This window comes from Kogia breviceps, chromosome 5 (genome assembly GCF_026419965.1).
Source record: "Kogia breviceps isolate mKogBre1 chromosome 5, mKogBre1 haplotype 1, whole genome shotgun sequence".
In the NCBI taxonomy this organism is placed as follows: domain Eukaryota; kingdom Metazoa; phylum Chordata; class Mammalia; order Artiodactyla; family Physeteridae; genus Kogia; species Kogia breviceps.
The window spans coordinates 41,368,434-41,393,192 of NC_081314.1; the positions used below are offsets into that span (position 1 = coordinate 41,368,434).

The window sequence follows — 24,759 nt, forward strand, 5'->3', positions numbered from 1 at the left end:
CATTTCTAGAGCAAGTGCAATTAATGGAATGGCCTTTCACCTTACAGTTAAGGCTTAAAATACAATTTAAAACTTCAAGTCATCAATGATTTATAAACTTAAAGTACGTTTGAAAGTATGTATAATTTGTAATAATATGGGGAAAAGATAAAGGTAATTATGGCAATGTGAGCTTCTTAATCCAAAAGTTAAAAATCAAAATACATTTCACATATGAGAGTTAGTGGGTTTTCTTTATTCAAGTCAACATTTTGATTATAATACATGACAAAGGACAACACACGTGACAAAGTACTGCAGTCTATGGTTTGGTATGTCTCTAGGCTGATTTTCCAGGTGATTCTTCAGGATCTGACAGCGATGCCCAACACAGGCTTTCCAATGGCAATGCATGAGTTCTAGAAGCCACTGCCTCTATCTTTCTTCAGATGCTGAGTGCCATTTTCTCCCACCCATTTTATCCTCCATTATTTATAAAAATCCCACTCTAAAATTCAACCTACGTTATAAAATTAACAAAATCAAACATTAGTATGTATTTTCCCACAAAGATAATAATTATTAAATAAGAGTCAACTGATATGGGGACATATGTATATGTACAGCTGATTCACTTTTGTTATAAAGCAGAAACTAACACACCATTGTAAAGGAATTATACTGCAATAAAGATGTTAAAATAAATTAATTAATTAATTAAATAGAGTCAACTTAATATCTCTTTTTCTCTAACTTTTGAAGGCTTTATGTAATCTCTAAAGAGTCCTAGTACCATACAACACAAAATATGCAAACAACCTTATTACCAGGTACACATAACATGTTGGAAATTGCTAAAGTACTCAAAAGCTTAATTCTCCTGGGATAGCAATTCTCCACTAGAAACTATAGTTTACAAACAGAAGGTTGTGTTTTAATAAGAGGAAACATAGTACCTGATTCGGTATAACTGTGAGAGCTTTTCTCATTAGTACAGTGCTTAATCAAGAAATCTTTTTCCAACACATAATTTGTCAAGGGCACAAAATATCTTTGTCTCTCTCTTCAAAACAGTTTCTAAAATTACACTATTACTCATTTAAATTTTTCTTAATCAGTAAGTTTTACTGTTTTTCTCTCAATAATAAAAAGAAAACTACTTGAAGAAAAACGTTTAATTTTTATTTTCAAAAGTTTGCCATGAACATACATACAACATGAAATTTGAACCACTTGTGAGCTGTCCATATGCCATGAAGCACTTATGACAAAAAAACCATATGTAAGCTTTAGGGTAAAATTAACAAGGAATCAAAATATCTTCCAAAAGGGGGGAAGGGGGAGGGGAACCAATAAAAGTCATAGCTTTCATTTTATAAAAAATAGTTTGAATAATCTTCCTATAAATCTTTAATGCTTAGAAAAGCAGGAAATACATTTAAAACAGTATTTCTAACACAGATTCATTAGCACAATGTGGTTATGGTCAGAAAAATTAAAACTAAAATGGTATTTCAGTAGTTTATATTCTCTTCTCAACAAATTCCACATAAAATTTAACCAATTTACAATTCAAAATAAGATTTAACTGCCAACAAGGCCAAACTAGTTGTAGTTAGTACCTGAATATCAAGCTCTGTTCCATTTAATATATTTTACCAAACATTTTAATATAGCTCAATGATAGGTACTGATAACAACACTCAACTGCACGGTTACCACCCATGACTACTGCATTGCAGCTTAAAACATGCTTTGGTCAGTAAATTAAAAAGACATAAATCAAATAACAAGATCAGAAAAGTTGTTTTAGTACCAATTTCCTGACCTTAAGTAAACTTTAAATACATTGACAAGGCAAGGAAAAGTATATTTAAATATACAGAGAGGTCTCTATATTTTTAACCATTTGGCATTTTATATTAATAATTTCCTGTTTAAAATAATATTTTATACTCCTGTACACTGATTATCATAACTCTCTGAGTTAAAACTAAACTAGAGTTACCTTTATAGAATGTCCAGTAGTGAATGCATTACTTGATTCTTTTGCACTTCCATGAAGATGGTCCTTCATCCTGTAACTTTTTAAGTTTTGGACCAAGAAAGAACCACCAACCAAATCCAATAAAAACACAAATAATGGACTCCACATAATAACCATCCAGTGCTGTAACACATGAGCCACCAAGTTTTTTGCAAAGCTGTAAAAATAAAATTATAATATCAATAAATGCTCCACATTTTAAAATGGAAGTATTCAGCAATTTACATGTTTCTACTTTGTGATTTAAAGGATTAATCAAAATATACCTTTGTTAAAACATTTGATTCACTCCAAGTGACAAAACAAGTTAATGTATCTTAATCTCTCTAATGCTACTAACAGTATTAAAAACAATTTTCAGCTCTTGCTGTAAACAATATTCATTTTCAAGATACAGCTTTTCATATTTGGAAATGTGAGGAAATTTCCAAGGAATTTACTCTAGAAGTGGGTTAATGTTACTTTGAAATAATTTATCAACAAACCACTAATACCATTCAGTTTTACCACCATTTGTTATATGAATAGCCAATGGAATTTTCCTTCTTCTATCATTATATACCTTAACTATTAATCATGCATTTATTAAATGTCTAGCGTATAAGGACAATGGTACACAAGGTGAAGGAGAGAGAGACTGCTCCTCCCTTGCTGAGAAGCAACTTCAAGTGAGCTTCACTTACTGATGTGAGTGTGTTTATACCCTCAGTTATGATGGGAAAGAAAAAACTATTAGAAACCATGGGCAGATACTATTTTAAAAAGATGTAGTACTTCTAGAGGCAAAAACGAGGAAATTAATATCTTAATATTACCTTAACATTATCTAAAATTGCAACATTCTTACCTCAACAGCATCATGTGTTCGGCAATTCTGGTTTGATGCTCCTACACACTCTTTCACTGTGAGGGGATCTACCAGCCAAAGAGCTACCGTAGAAGGCCAGTTTCCTCCCAGGTTGGACACAGTATTTAAAAGGGTCATATATGTTCCGCCAATAAGTGGATCACTAACCTTCGCATTGAAAGCCATTATGGAAACATACATGCTATACAATGTAACCTACAGGGAAAATGTAAAACATCTTCAGTACAATTAGACTTTAAAAAGCTATGGTCTAAATAAAGAACATTGAAAGCATAAACCAGAAAATTAATATTCATGACCCTTATTAAACTCAATCAACAAACATTTATTGAGCACCTACTACAAGCCAGGCTTTATGTCTGGTCATGGCAATACAAAGATGAATAAGACACAGTCCCTCTGTGCCCTTGAAGAATTTATTCTCAGCTGGGAAAATAGGGAATAAATAATTATGATGAAATGTGGTAAGTATTGAAAAAAGAATTACACACATTGTGCTATCAGGGCCTAAATATATGGGAGATTAATTTTATCACAAGTAGTCAAGGAAGGCTCAACTGAGAATGACAGATGAGGTAGTACTGAAGGATCCATATAGTAATAAGCAAAACACTATATTTATGCTATAACTAAATATATGGGAGATTAATTTTATCACAAGTAGTCAAGGAAGGCTCAACTGAGAATGACAGATGAGGTAGTACTGAAGGATCCATATAGTAATAAGCAAAATACTATATTTATGCTATACCTAAATATATCATATGTGTGTATAGTATATATGTATTATACATATAAGCACTCAAATATTCAAAGGGAATATGAATATATAATTATCTTATATATAATTCAAAATTTATGTGACAAACTGAAGAGAAAAATCTTGAGAGGCAAGAATTAACCCTTCATTTAGGAACATGAAAAAAACCCATGTTTCTAAAATAGAATTCCTTTGAATACTGTTCCATGGGATGTTCATAGAAAAAGGAGTTCCAAAGTCAAATAAGACTGAGAAACACTAAGTTACGCAAAATTAGACTGTAGGCCTCCTGAAAGCCTTTAGAATATAAACTCCTTAAGGGCAGAGATTCTGGCATGATTTATTCACTGTTTTATTTTAGTACTTACAATGGTTCCTGGCATGGAATAGGTGTATTCACTTAATATTTGCTAAAGGAATGATTAAGATGCTACATAAAGAGGGGTTATGTCAGGTATCATTTCTCAAATTTACTTGGCCTTGTAATTTTTTTACCACAAAGCATCTGGTTTTCTGAGTTTCGATGACTACACTTTGGAAAATTCTCTAATTAAATCCAAAGCCAAACAAATGATTTTTGGACAACTACATCATATTTTTCTTTACTTACTCAAGAAGTGAAGCATTACTAAGCTAAACTATTTCTTTTAACTTCAATTTGGCACCTAGCATTAACTATGTGCAAAACAGAAAAAAAATTATATTTGACACCTTAGCCTCAATGTTTTTACATACAGCTAGTCAGACATGATCCATTACAGAATTTTCCTAAATGATATAAATGTATGCAAAAAATTACTGAGGTTACCTGGTAGCCATATTTTTAGGTTTCAGTTAAAAACAGTGAGGAGTTGGTAAATATAATTTTCAAAGAGTTTAAACTAGGTACTATAGAAAAATCCAAAGTGAATCTGAAACACACATTAGCAATAACTGCAACTGAGTCCCAAAGGTTACTACTGGGCATCTGCCATTTATTTGAACCATTTATTCCCAGGGAAAGAAAAACCCATTCTGCAACAGCAGCTTGGGTGAGACTATGGAAAAGTGGAGATCAGTTCTTTTGGGGATTACAAACACATTTAATAAAGAAAAAAAAGCAGATTAACAACCAGCCAAAACAACAAAGAGTAAGTCATAATTTTTAATACAGGGAATTCCTTGGTGGTCTAGTGGTTAAGACTCCATGCTTTCCTGCCAAGGGCCTGGGTTCAATCCCAGGTCAGGGAGGGAAGAAAGAAAGGAAAGGAAGGAAAGAAAGAGAGAGAGAGAGAGAGAGAAAGAAGGAAGAAAGGAAGAAGGAAGGAAGGAAAGGAAGGAAGGAAGGAAGGAAGGAAGGAAGGAAGGAAGGAAGGAAGGAAGGAAGGAAAGAAAGAAAGAAAGAAAGAAAGAAAGAAAGAAAGAAAGAAAGAAAGAAAGAAAGAAAAATTTAATACAGAATCTAAACCAAAAACCTGGGACCTATAATCTAGAAGCTGTCATTATTTCTCAACACTTTCAGAAAAAAGAAAATATTGGGACTAGAAGAAGGAAAGAATCCAAATCTAGGGATGAACTGAGGGATACTTAGCAAGGGTAGAATTCCTAACTAACTTTGGAATAAATTCTGAATGCAACAAATATTTGTTAAATGAACAAAAGAAAAAAGATTTTCTATGAATAAAACTCATTAAAATAAAATCCAAAAAATAAAAATATATAAAAAAAATAAAATCCACAAGGTTTAAAGTTCACTGTCAAATAATTTCTTCAGAAACAGATTCGTGCTTAAATCTTAAAATTTATTATCATTATTTTAAGGCAATTGTAGAAGAACTTCTTTATTTTACATAGGACAGTTTACTTCCTGGGAAAAACCATGGCAAGCTTACCTGATGTAACGCATAACTGAGCAGCACTATAATATAGTAATATATAGGGAATCCTCCTTGATGTTCTACTTTAGGAGTCCACCAGACCAGTACAGCATATTCTAATCCAAGCAATAATCTATAGAAAAAGAAAGAAAGGTGGAGCTGACTTCCATTTTAGGTTAAAAAACAATAACAAAAACAGAAATTTGTGTGCCTACCATATGAAAGAAGCCTGTATCTAAAACCTGTTAGGAAGTTAAAAAGAGATAAAAGTGCATATAAATGATACTGAAGTTAAAGATGTTTTTCAAGCCTTTTTCCATATACACTCTATACACAGATATTAGTGATAATGATGACCGTTCCTCATTTAACCTCTCTTATTTAGTAAGGTTTCATTTCATTTTTACCTGTAGGGCATGGCTTTGTAAAATATGTTTAGTGGCTGGGGACCTGCAGTATATTTGCTGATAATCAGAGGCAATATTATTTGCAAAGGAACCATTGGAACTGCCAATAAGGCTAAATGTTCTTTGGGTACTCCCTCTTCTACCAATTTCAGTCCTGTTACTGCATCTGCTGCTGAAAAACCAATCTGCAATATAAAAACAAAAAAATATTTTAATTTGTGACTTATGAAATATTTTCCTCCAAGCATATGTAAGTAATTTAAGAACTTCAGTCTCATTATTGACCCATGCCAGTTACAAGTAAGTATCATATTATTATATCTGGTACAACAATCAAGTTACGGAGGCACACTTTGCCCTTATGGTCTACTAACAATATGAAGTAAAAACAAGTGAAAATTCAGCACTCTAAGGAACTGTAATTTTAATTACAACTAAATTTCCATTTCAAAAAGTTCTATATCTTACAATAAACAGTGTCCAAGTCCAAACCTACTGATTTGTATATTTTAAGTTGAAAAGAAAAGCCTTTGACTCCAAATAAATCTGGTTAAAATGAAGCATCATTGCCGCAAACCATACACATTTTTGATGATTTCTGACTGACAACAAAATTTCCACAAAGTCATCTAGCTTTTCAAAAATAATTCTGAGAAAACATTATATCTAAGAGGTTGAGTTAAATGAGGGGTAAGAAAAGGTATAGTTAGATTAATTCTTAAAAACAGCAAAAACAAATAAGAATGCTAAAAGTAGTGGGTAAAAGTTTGAGGTGAAATAAGATATTTAGATGGTCTCAGTATTTCCCCACAAATTAGTTTTTAATTACAAAAGGAAAAATAGTAACTTTGCAATGGATTAACAAGGTAATCAAGGTTAACAACAATAATTAATGGATAAAGGGACATGATATGGCTCCTGATATAATTCCCTAAACATGAACCTAAACATGAAGAAACATTAGACAAACATAAATGGAAGGCCATTCTACAGAATAACTGGTGTGTCTTCTTTAAAAGTGTCCAGGTCACCACACACTACAATGTATAAGGTAGATAACCAACAAGGACCTATTATATAGCACAGGGAACTCTACTCAATATTCTATGATAACTTATATGAGAAAAGAATCTAAAAAAGAATAAATATATTGTATATGTATAACTGAATCACTGCTGTACACCTGAAACAAAACATTGTATATCAACTATATGCCAATAAAATAAAATAATAAAATTTTTTTAAAAAAGTGTCCAGGTCATGAAGGACAAAGAAAGACTCATACTAACTAAATGCAATGTGTGATCCTGAACTGGATCCCTGACCAGGAAGAAATAAAGTTATAAAGGCTGCTCTGGGGACAACTGGTGAAATCTGGATATGCACTGTGATTAGAAAATAGTACTGTATCAATTTAAATTTCCTAATTTTTTATTAAGTTGTGGCTTTGTAAGAGAAAGTCCTTGTTTTTAGGAGATACATACTTAAGGTATTTATGGATAAAGGGACATGATATGTACAAACTACTCTCAAATACTTCATAAGAAATAGTAAAATAGCACAATTTACAGAATAAAGAAAGTGGAGCTAAATGTTAACAATCACAGACTTTAGATAAACATATATGGACATTCTTTCAACTATACAAGTAAATTTTCAGTAAGTGTGAAAATATACAAATAAAAAAAGTTTTTAATGATAAATATTATTTTAAATACTTTAACTTCTCGGAATGGAGCCAAAGAGCAAATTTCACATAAAAAATTAAAGGTCAGAGATATTTCATTTAAGTCCAGAAAAGAATTTTACTTATACTTAACACATTCTCTTTGTAAACATTAGATATACAAACTGACTTCAACATTTACTCTGTCTTAAAAGTGGTACAGGAGATATTTGTAATACACATATCTAACAAAAAAACTCATATCCAAGATATATAAAAAATAAAAACTCTACAAATTTAAAGAGAAGGGTAACTCTGGATATTCAAATGGCCAATAATCATACAAGAAGATGCTCAACTTCTTCAGTCATCAGGGAAATGCAAATTATAACTATAATGAGATGCCACTACACACCCACCAGAAAGGCTAAAATTGAAAAGACAATACATGTGGTTTCAAGGCTGCACAGTGATTAGAACTCCCTTACAGTGCTGGTGGTAGAGAAAACTGGAACAATCACTTTGGAAAACTGTTTGACAGTATACACTATGCTTTTCTTAATGACCAGCAATTCTACTCCCAGGTATTTACACATCAGAAATGTTCACCTATGTTTCCCAAAAGTAATTTACATGAAAGTTCATAGAAGCACTATTAATAATAGTCCAAAAGTAGAAATAACCTAAACATTTGTTGATAGAATGGATAAATTGTGGCATACTCATACAATGGAATATTATAAGCAATGAGATGAACAAACTATTGCTATAAATAACAATTTGGATAAATTATACAAATATGATGTTGAGTGAAAGAGTACAAGATCTAGACATAAGAATACATACTGGATATTCCATTTATATAAAACTCAAAAGCAGGGAAAACTAATCTATGGTGTTAAAAGTTAGGAGAGATGTTACTTTTGGTGAGGTTTACTCTACAGGGGGAACATGGGATTCTAGACTCTGTATTTGAACCAACTCCTTATACATTGCTGGTGACAGTATAATTTATTATTAAAATCTTTTAAAAAGCAATTTAACAATCATATTCACTGATCCATTAATTGCTCACTTAAGAATCTATTGGAAGGAAATACTCAGAACACCAAAGAGTTACACACAAAAATATTCACTAGTGCATTTTTATAATTAAAACACATGGCAAATTAAATATACAACAATAGAAAAATGAGTACATTATGGCAAATTTATATACTGTGACAATTTATAGCTATTAAAAAGTATATTATAAAATATTATTTAATGATACAGGAATATGGAATAAGACAATAACGAAATAAAAAAAATATACACAATATGATCCAATTCTACTTTTAAAGTATTTGTGTGTATATAAATATATTAATATTAATTCTTAATTATAATTAATGTATTAATTATATATGTCAAGTTTATATACATACATGTGCATGCACACACATACATACATAGGGGAAAAAAGGTGGCTGGAGGGAAATATACCAAAAATGTTACCAATGGTTATCTCTAAATGATATAATTAGATAATACTATTATCTTCCTTGAAACTTTTAGCATTTCTAAAGTTGAACCTTAAGTTTAGACCTTCCTAACATTTCCTAAAAATTTAACCCTCTTTATCCTTAGAGAGGAGGAAAAACTCAGTATTTCAAAACAATGAGGCTGTAATTTTTACTTTAGGGTTATCAAAAGATAGCTGTGAAAGTGTTTATGTAGATAGGTTTAAATATAATATGAAAATCCTATAACTGATTTTATATTTTAGGATATTAATTCCAATACTAGCAATAGTTCACTATAACAAAATATACTTACCTTTCTTCTAACATAATCTCTTTAAAATGTTTTAGAACTATAAAATTAAGACATCTTAATACAGAAAACACACAAAATTCTTAAAAAGTCACCAAAACCCCCCTTTATTTGATAGTACATTTCCTTGTAACGTTTTAAAATAATCCAACTGATTTTTAAATGGACTTCTAATAATCATACATTTCCATATCTTTGTAAATTACATTCTAAGTAAATAATTTTAATACCTTTGACATTAGGTATATACTCATTCTAACAGTAGAGAGCTATTATTTTTTTAAGGTATTCATTTCCATTCCAAGCAAAACTCACATTTATTAGAAGTACTTCAAATTGGCATAATTTTTTCAAGATCTCAAGACATTTAGCTTACTTTGAAGTTATGTTCGATTTGATATCATCACACCTTTTAAAACACATTTAATAAACAAAGTATATTAGTTTTGATTGTTAAATTCTAATATTACTGGAAAGGGACTTACAAAAAGGCAACAGAAGTATTCCATGATATTGTTAATTGTAACAGAATGGGGAATTTGCTTTATAAATCTCTTACCTTTGCAGTTAGAATCAGAAGGCAAAATGTCAGAACTGCAGGCATTTTTATAATTGCAAAAAGCAGCTTGTAAGTATCTGTGATCCCTTGGGTTTCTTCTTTTCCTACTGATACTTCGTTTTCTTTTTTCAGAAGGGCAACTAAAGTTGTTGTTACCAAAAATACAGTTCCCCAGAAGAAAAGGAAGTCTGAAATTAAAAATGTTTTAAATCTATAATTAACCTTTGAAATAACATATCTTCAATGATACTAAATAATTCTGTATACTTTTCCTCAACTAAAATCTGTTAAAAAAAAATGAACACATAGGGCTTGTCATGTTCAAGGCACCAGATGAGGCACAGCAGATGAATAAGACAGTCCTGTCTGTTAAACATACATTACATAGACAGTGATACTTAACAAGGAAAAAGGAAAGGGTTTAGTGGGTTGAATGAAATAAAAGTTACCAAACTGTGACACCTGCTGTGTCATTTTATTCAAGGAAACTGCTTAAGGGCAGGAGATGATTTTCATATCCCATAAGATCCATCTTAAGTCATACTTCTTAAGCACTTAAGCCATTTCAGTTCTTTATTAAATTTTGACAACTTAAACAACAAACAGATGATCATTTACATTAGATTTTCTGCCTTTTGCTTTTAAACTGTTTTTAATCTGTTTAAGAATAACCTTCTCTTTCAATACTATGATACATAAGTAATTTTCTCGTACTTGTAGATGCACAAAAAAGACACATGAAGAGTACTATTTGGGTTGTTTCAGTGAAAGATGGCTGGGCCATTAGCCCTTATTGCAAACAAATTAAGTGGAGGGAGTGAATAATGTCCTGGAAGATTCTGCATAACAGCTAAAAATAATAGTAATAATAGAGGCACCATTTCTTGACTGCATACCATGTGCCATAAATGTGCTAAGCATCCTACATATATCATTTCCTTTACTACAACAGTACAACAGGGGAAGTTATTACTAGCACCAATCTTCAGATGAAGAAAAAGGATGGGAGGTTACATTGCCTGATGTTACATTTTAAGTCAGTGCCTCATACAACTGATTTCAAAAACTTGTGTCTCCTTAACCACCCTAAGAAATGCATCTTATTTTGTCTCTATAAAACTTTCTCCAATACCTGTATTTTATGCTACATGTAATGGAGTTGAACCTTTTTATTATTTAGTAATTCCTATAATATGTTCCTATACTTTTCATTTTCAAGACTATTACTCTATTGTTTCATGGCATTTCTAGAAATATATCTCCATGAGATATATACTTTGTTTCATATTGAAAAGTATAAAATTTACCTTTAAATTCCTGTGTGTGTATCCGATGGTTATCCACATGTATTATTTTTCATTATTCTAATAAAATTTATTTTAAAAACCCACAAAACTTAGTGGATAACCCTGTTTCTCCATCTGTAAAATAAGGAGTTCCATAGAAAATCCCAGATGTTTTCTAGCTCTAACATTCTAAAATCATATTGTTTTAAATGTGTTTGCTTTTTATTTTATTGCTCATGCAGCATAACTGACTGTTCATGAAGCCTACTCACCTTTTTCCAAAAAAAGGTCTACCATTCTTGAGTCAGGGTTTCCCTCTGTATTCAGTCTTGCTCGGCTGCTGTGCTGGGTCACTACAGCTTAACTTTCACTTACGATGGAGGCAGACAGCATCATTCATTTAGATCAACTTCCCTCATGCATAGACCAAATTCACCTTAGTATTTAAATGTTCCTTTCTTATAAGTTATTTCATTTGATTTTTGTAGTAAACACGTGAGACAGGCAAAGTAGGCGTTATTACTATGCAGAGACAAGGAAAAGCTCAGAATATTTAAACCTTTACCAAAGGTCAAATTATTAACAGGCAGAACTTGAACCTAAATCTTCTGAATTTGAGATTCACACTCCTTCCATTATTTCACAGTGCCTATATAAAGACTTTTAAAAATTAATGTTGAATTAAAAATCTATTATAATTGGCTAATTATGTAGTCTCCACAAGCCTAACCAAAAACAAGGCTCTGCTATTCAAATTTTGCAAATTAAAGAAGCTAAACTGCTTCAAACACATACAGAAATTTGTATTCTGAGGTGAATTCTTTTCTCCAGTGTGAAATTTATACAGATGGTCCCCAACTTATGAAGGTCTCACTTGAGATTTTTCAACTTTATGATGGTGTGAAAGCAATATGCATTCAGTAGAAACTGTACTTCAAATTTTGAATTTTGATCTTTTCCCAGGCTAGTGATACTCAGTATGATCCTCTGTCATGATGCTGGCAGCACCAGCACAAGGTGCTTCGCTGGTGGCGCAGTGGTTAAGAATCCACCTGCCAACGCAGTGGACAAGGGTTCGAGCCCTGGTCCAGGAAGATCCCACATGCCGTGGAGCAACTAAGCCCATGCGCCACAACTACTGAGCCTGCGCTGTAGAGCCTGCAGGCCACAACAACTGAGCCCACGTGCCACAACTACTGAAGCCCGGGGGCCTAGAGCCCGTGTTCTGCAACAAGAGAAGCCACCACGAGAAGCCCGTGCACTGGGAAAAAGAGTAGCCCCCAGCTCGACATAACTAGAGAAAGCCTGCACGCAGCAACGAAGACCCAACACAGCCAAAAATAAATAAATAAAAATAATAATTTTTAAAAAACGTTAAGTGAAAATTAAAAGTTTTCAGTTATATACTACTTTCAGCAAAGAAAATTTTTAACTTGCTTAGTATACTCTCCCATTTTTTTTTTGGCTGCACCACAAGGCTTGCAGGATCTTAGCTCCCCAACCAGGGATTAAACCCATGCCCCCTGCAGTGGAAGCACAGAGTCCTAACCACTGGACCGCCAGGGGATTCCCTATTCTCCCAATTTTAATGAACAAAATCTTCATCTGAATTTAAACTCCTTGATACCAGTACGAAGGGAAAAAAGATTAAGAACAAGTTAAACAGGTTTCAGTATTGTTTGCAGATAAGATTATTTCTAATTTCTTTGTGCTTTGAGGGTAAGATAACAGTAAGCAAGAAAGAAGAAAGTAGTGACAATAGGTCATTCAAAGCCCTCATCAAAGGCTTTCCACTGCTCACAGAGAATGAAGAATGAAGTAATAGCTCAGAAAGAGAGGCTTAACCACTGCCAGAAAATGTATTAAGATTTATGAACGCAATTACCATAAATACCACTATTAGACTATTGGCTATTGTTTATTAATACTGCTTGGATCCTACAGAACAACCATAGTCTGATATACCAACCACTGTAAGGATATTATTAGCAAGAATAATCTAAATATTTCATTATTAACATTTTGGTTGATTCTGATTTATATATTTTATCTGCAAAAGCATTGTGACACATATATGTATGATCAAGATGTCAGAGCTGATGTTCAAGTTTCTTAAACACGATTTTGTGCAAAGACCTGTAAGACAAGTTTAATATTCTGAAGTGGTACTAGATCTTACCTAATGCTCCAATGGGTGCAAAAATTAAGAGCATGTAACAATGCACCAGTAATCAAAAAGGATATAATAGCCAGCACCTGAGCTCCTATTATGCCAAAGCAAAACACAGGACAGGGCAATAACCCTAAAACTCACTCTCCAAGACAAGCATTATTATTCTTGTTTTATACTCAGTGAAAGAAAATCACAAACCAGAAAGTGCCAGAGGTGGGATTCAAACTCAGATCTGACTCTAAAACAAGAATGTTCTTCATTATATTACCCAGATGCTCAGAAACACCTACTGCAAGAAGGCTGTCTTCTTACTAAACAGATACACCTGAGAAAAAAGGTACCTATTGTAGCTCCAATCACGAAGTCCGGAACATAGACACTTAAGAATACTTCTTTGAACTGGTTACTTGTATTCCCCCTCCCCACCTCCATCTCCCCATATGGTGGTATGCCATAGGGTATGGAAACCAAACATGGTCCATCTTCCTAAACAGTTCGTTTACTCAATAACTTAGAAAGAAACATTTTCATGAAAAACATATTATAGAGAAGGCAAAATTTCCATGAATTTTAAATTTAAAACATTAGATTTCAAAAAAATTTCAAGCTTTCAAGGCTTTGGACCAGGCCCCCAGACCCTTCGTGGTATAGGTTCATTCTCTTCCACCATCAGAAGAGGTAGAAAAATTAAGAAGCACTGTCTGATACAACCATCCTTGGCTCAGGCCAGGTTCTCTCTCTAACTCTCACACTATGGAATGAACTTCAGTCCTTCAGAAGTCACAGGAAAACAAACTTTCAGTTTCTGTTCTAAATTACCCTCAGGCCTTCCTTTCATCTTGCTTTCAGTACAGCTTTCTCTACTTCACAAGTTAGAGCATGAAGGAAATTTAGACACCTATCATCAGTCCACTGCTCTTTCACAATGGAAGAAACTGAAATAGATATACTATGTATCTGGCCCTGGGTCTCCAGCTAAGTCTTAGCAAGAAACAGAATTTTCTTCTATGTCACAAATCTCTCCCTTTTAAGCATTTGCTCGAAATATCTATGCTGAGGAGCACTCCCAGAAAATTCTGTTTTGATTATAATACAATATAGTCATATCTTATTTGGGGATTAGATTTTTGAAAGACAGCATGCAATGCAAAAATTGAGTAAATACAAAGCTAATTTTGAAAACTTCCTAAGCGTTTAGTTTTCCTAACCCCTTAGGAAGGTGCCACGTTTAGATCACATACTTTTTCATTAACTCCAACAATGCCAGGTTCTCCTCTGGGGTAGAAGAAATGGTTTCTTCAATCAAGCACTAGATTAAGCAGCTGTCTCACTATCAAGATCCCTGTTGTCTCAAAACACTAGACTTAAACTCAGCCCAGGATGCAAGACTGAAGCTGACAGGCCAATAGATTCAATGCTCCCACCTCATGCTAAATCTGGGGCCTGTATCACTGAATAGATGGAAATGAATCACTCTTTCCATTTTTTAAAATATGTTCAGGCCAAGCACAAAATCCATTTTAATTAAAAATGTATGACAGGGCTTCCCTGGTGGTGCAGTGGTTGAGAATCCGCCTGCCGATGCAGGGGACACGGGTTCGTGCCCCGGTCCGGGAAGATCCCACATGCCGCGGAGCGGCTGGGCCCGTGAGCCATGGCCACTGAGCCTGCGCGTCCGGAGCCTGTGCTCCTCAACGGGAGAGGTCACAACAGTGAGAGGCCCGCGTACCGAAAAATAAAAAAAATAATAAAAATGTATGACATTATCTCTACTCTGATGCTATGATAGGAGGTTCTTGCATTCAGCTTTTGTACAACCTACATCCTGACACCCCTAAATCACTTTTTGTAAGCTGAAAGCTGAATTCAGACTTTTAAAAGACAGTGATCATTCCAAACTATCACATGAAGATGCAGGGTTCATCAGAATAGCTAAAATGAAAAATAATGGTAACATGAAACTGGCAAGGATGCAGAGAAACTGGATCATTCACATATTGCTGGTGGGAAGATAAAATGACATAGCCACTCCAGAAAAAATTGGGCAGTCCCTTTCAAAAGTAAAAATGCACTTAACGTAAACAAGCATTTGTACTCTTGGGCATTTATCTGAAAGAAATGAAGACTTATTTTCACAGAGCAATAGCCCCAAACTGGAAACTACTCAAATTGCCTTCAATGGATGAGTGGTAAAATATACTGTGGTATGTCTAACAAATGGAATATTTCTCAGCAATAAGACTGAACAAATCATTGATCCATGCAACAACTTGAATGAACCTCAAAGAAATTATTCAGAGTGAAGAGAGCCAACCTCCAAAGGATATATACTGCATGATTTCATTTATGTAACATCTCTGAAATAACATAATTATAAAGATGGAAAACAGATGAGTGGCTGCCAGGGATTAGGGATGGAGAAGAGGAAATGGGTATAGCTGCAAAGAGGCAACACAAGAGTCTTGTGATGGTACAGCTGAGTATTTTGATAGTGGTGGTGGAGGTTATATAAAGCTACACATGTGATAAAATTACATAGAGCTACACACACGCACACATAAATGAATATACGTATAACTAGTGAAATCTAAATAAGCTCTATGGATTGTACCAATGTCAATTTCTTGGTTTTGATATTGTACTATGGTTATGTAATAAGATTTTAACAATGGATGCTAGGGGAAGGGTGCATGGGACTTCTCTAAACATTTCTCTGCAACCTCCCGTGAATCCATAATTACTTTTAAATAAAGTTTTTAAAAACTAATGGGAAATTTAAGAATGCAAAAGTTCTACAACTGTGCTAGGAATAAGAAATGTAGGTCTCAAATACAAGACAATATAAAATATCTAAAAAGAAAGAAATCTTTAGGTGTTTTGAATCATGCATTCTGTAGCCTTAACTGATGATGATTGGACTTCAGCTATCATGTGTTCAAAAGTAAAGAGAAGGGACTTCTCTGGTGGCACAGTGGTTAAGAATCAGCCTGCCAATGCAGGGGACATGGGTTCAATCCCCGGTCTGGGAAGATTCCCACAGGCCATGGCACAACTAAGCCCATGTGCCACAACTACTAAAGCTGCACTCTAGAGACCGCGAGCCACAACTACTGAGCCCACATGCCACGACTGCTGAAGCCAGCATGCCTAGAGCCTGTGCTCCGAAAGAGAAACCACCGCAATGAGAAACCCGCACACCGCAACGAGTAGCCCCCACATGCAGCAATGAAGACCCAACGCAGCCATAAATAAATAAATAAATAAAAGGGAAAAAAAATAAATTAAAAATATTTTTCTTAGATAACACCAAACCAAGAAATAGGAATTCTGTAACGGAACAAACATCTTGCTTTTTGAATATGCACCCCATCCTTAATAAATGTTTCAGCATGCACACTCATATAAAATACATACTTGTATTGACACATACACACTGCTATATATAAAACAGATAACTAATAAGAACCTACTGTATAGCACAGGGAATTCTACTCAATACTCTGTCATGGCCTATGTGGGAAAAGAATCTAAAAAAAATCTAAAAAAAGAATCTAAAAAAGAGTGGATATAACAGATTCACTTTGCTGTACACCTAAAACTAACACAACATTGTAAATCGACTATACCCCAATAAAAATTAAAAACAAAAATATGTATTTGTGACCTCCTATACTAAGATATGTATATATATATATACATTGTAAGATTAAAAACCCCACATTAAAAAATACGAAATAATAAAAAGAATGAAAAGGACATGTATAAAATGCAACATGTATCCAAAATTGTATTTAAAACAACAGGTGGAATCAGGGGTTTTATATTTTTCATTAAAAAAATAAATTTATTTATTTTTGGATGCGTTGCGTCTTCATTGCTGCGTGAGGGCTTCCTCTAATTGCGGCGAGCGGGGGCTCTCTTCATTGCGGTGCACGAGCTTCTCATTGCGGTGGCTTCTCTTGTTTTGGAGCACAGACTCTAGGTGCACGGCTCAGTAGTTGTGGCGCACGGGTTTAATTGCTCCACGGCATGTGGGATCTTCCCAGACCAGGGCTTGAACCCGTGTCCCTGTATTGGGTGGTGGATTCTTAACTGCTGTGCCACCAGTAAAGTCCCTATATTTCATTTTTAATTTTCTAGGAAAACATCTTGTATTAGGTAAGTCTATTTTGCTTTCTCCAATTAAATTATAGTTTTCAGGAACACTATAAATGAAAGTAGGAGACTGCTTGTAATTAGTGAGGTTCTGACTGTTTTGTTGATAAATTTACATAGTAAAGGCTAATTCAATTGGTCTCCAAATAAATTTCAATAAAATTACAAGTGAAATTCAGAGTAAGACATACGTCAAAAAAATCAAATACTTTTTTGGTTTACAGTGTATTTTGTAAATTGGCTTTTATGCACCCCATCCACAAAAGCTATTCTACAGTTCTTTACTGGACAAGGAAAGCATACAGTACCATTTCTCCTTTGCTTTGTTTTAAAAAGAAAAAAGGCTTTAAACCTTCTTTCTGGGGTATGGTCTCCAGTTTTTAATATTTAATCTCTCCTGAATCTAGTAGCTCCAGTATTCCCAGCTATCTCACTTTACTACTAGGGCGCCAACATTTGAAAAGAAGTTCACTTCTTCCTTTGTCTATACTGAGATGTGAGATCCACCAGATTTATGAATTTGTTCCATTCAAGACAAAAATAGAGTGAAACTCAAGGAATGAATATCATATACTGTGTATGATATTTACCCCGGGATTAACTTGTAAGGTAATGGATTCCTTTTTTAAATTTTTATAAATCTTAATTATACAGTAAAACAATTTTTTGGTGTACAGTTCTATGAATTTTAACACATGCATAAATTCAAATCATTATCACCATAATCAAGATACAGAACAGTTTCAACACCCCCAAAACTTCTTCATGCTGTTTATTTATAGTAACCTTCTCACGCACAACCCCTAGCAACTACTGATCTGTTTTCTATCTCTATAGTTTTATCTTTTGAGAATGTAAGGGAATGTTTCAAGCCTAGATTTAGATGCTAAAGAATGCATTACAGCCTATATAAGAATAACTGATCTAGAAATGGGTCAGTTAGTTCTGCCCAAATTCTAAATAGCATTTCTAGTCACGTAAAATATATTAATGAGTACTGCTTCAGAAAGCAAGACAAAGAAATTTGTCACTAAGTCAGAATTAATGGTCCTGCTCTCTTCCTAATTCAAAGCATGAATAACATGAGTCTCCCTGGTGGTCTAGTGGTCAGAATTCAGCACTCTCTCTCTCAAAGCATAAATGTCTTAAAAATAATGTTTTTACTATTATTATCATCAGTTTGATTACCTTCATACTTAGAGCATGTGTTTTTTCAAAGCATCATTTCATTTTTCTCTGACTTACTGCTATATGTGCAGGCCTATCTACAGATAAACAGATTCATAGCTCTAATATGTTTGGCCCTCTTCTCCACCATCAGACTATCCTGCTCCCTGTCTCAAAACCCAAATATACTGCTCCCATGCCAACCACTTCTATTCATTATTGTTACCACTGCTTCTAATTTTTTCCCCCTTTTTTTGGCCATGCCATGCGTGTTATATGGGATCTTAGTTCCCTGACCAGGGATCGAACCTGCGCTCCTGCAGTGGAAGCACGGAGTCTTAACCCCTGGACCACCAGGGAAGTCCCTACCACTACTTCTAGAGAAGCAGGCCTCGACTACCAGTTCTCAGGCTGGATCTGGCCTAAGGACATATTTTATGATTCTAGCAAATGTTTTTAAAATGAGGAAATAAAAGGGGAATTTCCAGCTTCTCCTGAATACTCATAATATCTAGCAATCCTGGGATCCTACTGCCACAAGAGAACAATTTATTGGAGATGAAGCTACCTGCCTTTAAAAGGGCATGAGTTTTTCAGGTCATCACTGTCCCCTCCAATACCTACAGTCCTGCACCAACTCATCATTTTGGTTTGCAAACCTGCACTACAGACTATAAAGTCCTTGCAAGCAGAGAATGTCCAGGTTTTATTCATCAAATTGTAACACCTATCACAACACCAGTACCAAACAGGCATTCAGTGCTGAGTAAATGAATGACATGGGTCACTTTAAAATCAAAATAACAACACAACAACAAGAAACCCTTAGTCTGTCACTTCTGGGTATCTGGCATTCTGGGAGCATGTTGATGTGTTTTAGACAGTCAGAGTGCTGATTTCTCTTATAGAAAAGCCCAATCAGCACATATTATATTCAGGTTTTTTTTTTTTTTTTGCAGTACGCGGGCCTCTCACTGTTGTGGCTTCTGCCGTTGCGGAGCACAGGCTCCAGACGCGCAGGCTCAGCGGCCATGGCTCACGGGCCCAGCTGCTCTGCGGCATGTGGGATCTTCCCGGACTGGGGCACGAACCCGTGCCCTGCATCGGCAGGCGGACTCTCAACCACTGCGCCACCCGGGAAGCCCTATATTCAGGTTTTGAGGCTTTTTTTTTTTTTTAAGTTTTTCCTAGTTTCTTACCAACTGGAGGAAAAACACCAAATAAGGAGTCAGGAAACCTAAGCTGTAGGCATATCTATCTCTACCTCTAACTAGCCAGTTCGAATTTCTTGATCAGTTTCCTCATCAATAAGAATGAGGAACTGAAATATATGATCTTTTCAAGGCATAAAACTTTATGTTCTAATCTCTGTGTTCTACTGGGTTACTCTCACATTGCTTGAAGCTTAAAAGGTTATCTCTTTTTGCTACTAAAGAACCTTTTAAACCAAGGGGGCAGGAGCAAAAAAAGGCTATCTCTGAGTTAAGGACTGTTTTGTATCCCTGAAGGTACCAAAAAGCCAATCTCAGCATAATCAAGGTTTTCTTTCTAAGGGACTGTATTTTCATCCTCTCCTTCCTGTTCTAAATTTACTATTTAGATTACTGCTTTCTAGATGGCAAAAACTGTTCTTTCTCAATATATTCTATCTCTATGTATCTGTAACTCAAAACAAAGTGCTAATCACAGAACGTATTTCAGAATTTTAAAAAATAATTATGCCTCTTTTTAATTTCCTCATTTTGTAAACATCTGCCTCAGTGTTTGCCTCTTCTTTTATTACCTAAGCAACTGTATTTCCTTCATGATTCTTTCTGTGCTCTCTAAATTCCTCAAAGCCACTGGTTACTCTTAGTTATACTAAGTTCCAAAAATAAAACCTATAAATGTGATATGTACAGTCATACAAAGGAGAATGAAAATGCAGGACTCTTCAACTCTTAACTTATTAAAAAGTAAGCTATTTTTATAATTTCCTGAAGAACAAAGTTCAAATTCCAGAACAAACAGCTATTCAAGATAATAAATCAGTGTAAATAAAAATCCAGTGGCACAATTTTGATCTTCCCATAGGGGAACAGTTAATGAAATTCTCTGGAATGATATTTTATTAATCACTCTTTTATCACACTTATGAGAAAGGTCTAATTTACTTAGTAATTTAGTTTCCATAGTCTCTTCAATCTTGATTTCTTTATTGAGACTTTCCCATGTTAAGTAACACATCATCCTATTAGCCCTTTTTGGTGATATGAACAGTCCCAGTAAAAAAGGAAAAGCAAGACACATAAAAAAGCAACGATGCATTCATGAAGTAATCGTAAGCAGAGAATCATCCATATAGCAGGAGTGGGACCCCAGAACACTCAGAGACAAATCTGTCTAGGTGCAAAGCAATATCTCTCAACCATTTTTGGCCGTAAACCAACTGAGGAAAAGTATAACTACTATTTCATCAGTAGTAGTGGCTCACTGGCAGTTTGAGGAGATAGAAAGGGGGTCACTTATAGGGTGTAGGGGCGTGGAGGGGGTGTATACGATTTCAGTAATACAGTTGGGAATCCCTTCCTCCCTTCCCTGAATATTATGATATAGCCCTTAAACTTCCCTCACCACACACCTTGCCCTGACATTTACCCTATTGGGAATCCCCTAGTACTAGGAAAATGAGAGAAAGTTTAGCTGTTTAAACTATAAGAGACAGTCACCTAAATTGATCATCACTACCAGAATGAAGAATTCTACTATATTCCCAATGTTGGTCATTCCTGATATTGTTAATTTTACTGTATCTTAGTTGTTAGGAAAGTTAAAAAACAAAACAAAATAAAAAACCAGAAAACCTTACAGGGCCTTGTATTGTGCTCATGCAGAAGGAGGGGGAAATCTGTAGAATTTACACCCAATTTCCTACAGGATAAACTTTAAACTCTTACTCATAGCAACTAAAGAATTTGGTCAACAACCTTTAATTTGGTCACAACCTTTCTTTCAGTATCATTTTCCAAAATCAGGCCCCACAATGACTGCTTCAGGCACTTTGAACATTGTGTGTACTGTCTTGTATCTTTCTGTACTTTGCTGCTTCAGTGCATTTTCACCTGGTGTTTTATGCATTCTGGAACTCTACTTACCCATTTCATGAAAACTTGTAATTCAACAACAGCAAATGCCAAGCCTGACTCTGGCACGTTCTTCTTGTGGGCGGGACTTGGCTTTAATCATAGGAGGCCCTTTGAACCCAGTCACTTAGACTGCTCATTAATGTTTAAATGAATTAACCCTGTTCCATTCACCAGAAGACTAGATGAGGGCTCTTGGTATAAGGGTAGGGGTAGAAATGGACCAGAAAACATGGAGCTAGAAACCTCAATCTAACAAAAGATAAAAGGAAAATTCTGAAATGAGGCTGGGCTCATGTCTTCACAGTAGCCAGTCTTCTAAAAAATGTGCATCTGAGTATTATTAGGCAAGTGCCAAGGTATCCCTAGACTCAAGAGTTTTGTCTGCTATGACACAACAATGTTTACTGGATGGGTTGCCTTCCCCTGCTCACTTCAGACTACTGATCAATTATGACTGCTCTAATGTAATCATTCTGGCTGAAGCTCACTTTAGTAGAACAGAAAACTTACCTCGGATTATCTCCCATAAAATGATTTCCAGTACATTAAATAATGGTTCCTTCTAACACCACACACACTGTCGAAAGGATTCATAAATGTACAATAAACCTAACAGCATAATAAATTAAATACGCTACCTGAAAGAGTAACGATTCCCTTGGGTTGAGGTTGAAACCGCAAGTATTTGTTACAAAAGTCGGCAGATTCAAGGGCCAAAAACAAAACATTGCCCAAAAAGTAACCGGCTGTTTGGCCCACTGAATTACAAGTAGAAGCATAACCCACGTTTTCCCGGGATAACATAGTTAACGCCCAACCATCCACAGCGATGTCCTGAGTAGCTGCCAGGAATTCAAACAAAAAGAATGTCACAGTGAGAGCAACCACATCGGGGGTTCTGCCATCTGTATTTCCGAGCAAATGGTCCACTTGAGTGGAGAGATATATCATGAAGAGTCCCAGTATATACTGTGTAGGGACAAGCCAAGATTTGCGACGACCGAAGTTCTTAAAGTAAACCGCATCAACCAACGGGGCCCAGAGTAATTTGAGACTGAAGGGCCAAAAGACAAAACTGAAGAAAGCTTGATCTGTATAACTAACATTTTTGCTCTGTAAAATGAGTGGGATGCTTCCCGCCAGGCCCAGTGGAATGCCCTGAAGCACGTAAAGAAAGAGCAACAGCAAAATGCTGCTTAATTCCGCCCGGCAGCTCCGTGGGGGTTTTGAGAAGTCACTAGCGCCGATATCCCGCAGAAGAGCTTCGTTGTCCCCTTCCCCGCCAACCAAGTCCGGATAATTATCATCCCAGGCGCCCGGCGGCAGAGGACCACTCTTCATATCTAGAGAGTGGTTAAAAGTCCCTGGCCGTCGTTGCCGACTGCTGTCCTTGTGGGAGATGGTGGGTGACATATCAGAGACGATGCAGAGCCCCGTCTGTAGGAGGCCAGGGCTTAGCGTCTTGGATCCGTCTAGTCCCAGGTCCAAGGCTGTCGCTCTGGACCAGGGTCTCGATGGCTCAGGGAGGGGGGCAGGGCGCGGGTTGATAAGGGCACCTCTTACTGTGGCCCGGCGTGCTGAAGCCGGGAGCCAGTCCCCCGGCAGGAGGCCCAGCGATGCCCAGGTAGATGCCCCTTGGAGCGGCGTCAAGGAGCCTGAAGGAGCACCCCGGGCAGCCTCGCCGGGGTCTGGGCTGGAGGAGGGGGCCGTGGTGCTGCGATGGAAACGGGCCCCTAGCTGCGGCGAGACCAAACAGCCAGTCGGCCGACCCACCGCCCGCTCTAGCAACCAGCGATGCGGAAGCCGGTACTTCCCCCACGGCACTCCAGAGATACCAGATAACTTCCTGTCTCGCGCTTCAGGAAGTGGTCCTAGTCTCAAATGAGTCCTCAGCCCGCCTCCAGAGCAAGCCAATCTGGAAACGCTCCCCTGGCCAAGTTCGGAAACAATGCTCTGTAGGAACCCGCAGCCCCAGCGGCTGGGACCTCAGGGGAGGATTAACGCGGGAGCACCGTGCGGCCGAGGCGGGGCATCGCGCGAGCTCCAGGTCTGTGAGCAATTGCAACAGCCTGGAAAGCGTGGGCCTCGGTCATTGGCCCCTTGTGGCCACGTGATGACGGATTCAGCTAGGTCGGAACCCACCGTCGAAGGTTAATACGGTTCAACCTTTGAAGGCCGGGCGACGCTGTGAGGGCTCTTCACTAGGTTTGGGTGGGTAATACCAAGCTCCAGGCTGGGAATTTTGTGATGCTCCTGCTTTCGTGGGCCGGGCAGAAACAGAGAGGAGGGGGATTGAAGTTTACGGAATTTCCTTATCAGCCGGCAGGGGCGCTTTGTGCCCCCCAAAGGGTAAAAAAGACCTGGCTAAAAGGTGAAGCGCGTCCTTTACAGTGCCTACTTATTCACGGACTGAATGAAACTGCTCAAGAGGCGCTAGGTTTCGTTGTAGTCCGTTTTTCCAAAGTGGTGGAAGAAGTGTAGGGGAACTGGTGTCTGGGTTTCAAACTAGTTACATTGGGTAGATTGGAATGGTAAGACTTGTTACATCCCTCTATTTTTGAGCTATTGTAATAGATCTTGTAAGAGCCAAATATTAAAATTTTGTTTCATGTTAACAGGTGTGAGTTATTGAAATGATCCTACAGAGAACTCAATCTTGAGCAACTAGTATCGTAATTTGTAATGTATAGAAAATACATTAGCTATACAAGTTACATATATACATATATCTGTATATATGTTGCTTTCCATTGGGTAATTAAATACTAAAAACAAAAACTTAAAACCTATAATTAAAGTTAGGGCGTTCCCTGGCTGTCCAGTGGTTAGGGTAGGGCCCTTTCACTGCCGTGGCCCAGGTTCAACCCCTGGTTGGGGAGCTAAGATCCCAGAAGCC

General features: G+C 36.2%; 1 protein-coding gene across 2 annotated transcripts; it reads right to left on the reverse strand.

Annotated features, from left to right (window-relative positions):
- Positions 1–214: 214 nt before the first annotated feature.
- On the reverse strand, positions 215–23,822 carry SLC33A1 (solute carrier family 33 member 1). Of its 2 annotated transcripts, XM_059063812.2 has the most exons (7): positions 22,502–23,822; positions 9,958–10,145; positions 5,918–6,102; positions 5,526–5,643; positions 2,874–3,089; positions 1,988–2,183; positions 215–499 (listed from the first exon to the last, which is right to left on the reverse strand). In XM_059063812.2, exons 1-6 carry the CDS (start codon positions 23,274–23,276, stop codon positions 2,016–2,018), a joined length of 1,650 nt encoding a protein of 549 aa, XP_058919795.1. In that variant the 5' UTR covers positions 23,277–23,822; the 3' UTR covers positions 215–499; positions 1,988–2,015. The 2 variants fall into 2 exon arrangements, with proteins under 2 accessions (XP_058919795.1, XP_058919797.1); XM_059063814.2 differs by lacking the exons at positions 215–499; positions 5,526–5,643; positions 9,958–10,145 and having other exon boundaries at positions 1,147–2,183; positions 22,502–23,366.
- Between the last annotated feature and the right edge of the window lie 937 nt (positions 23,823–24,759).

Bases quoted from the DNA above. Each gene is read 5' to 3' on its own strand.
- SLC33A1 (XM_059063812.2), bottom strand. From the start codon at position 23,276: ATGTCACCCACCATCTCCCACAAGGACAGCAGTCGGCAACGACGGCCA. The intron at 5,644-5,917 runs GTAAAAATGAAA...CTTTTTCTATAG, and splicing joins TACAAAGCCATGCCCTACAG to ATTATTGCTTGGATTAGAAT. The intron at 3,090-5,525 runs GTAAGCTTGCCA...TTTTCCCTGTAG, and splicing joins TCAGTTATGCGTTACATCAG to GTTACATTGTATAGCATGTA.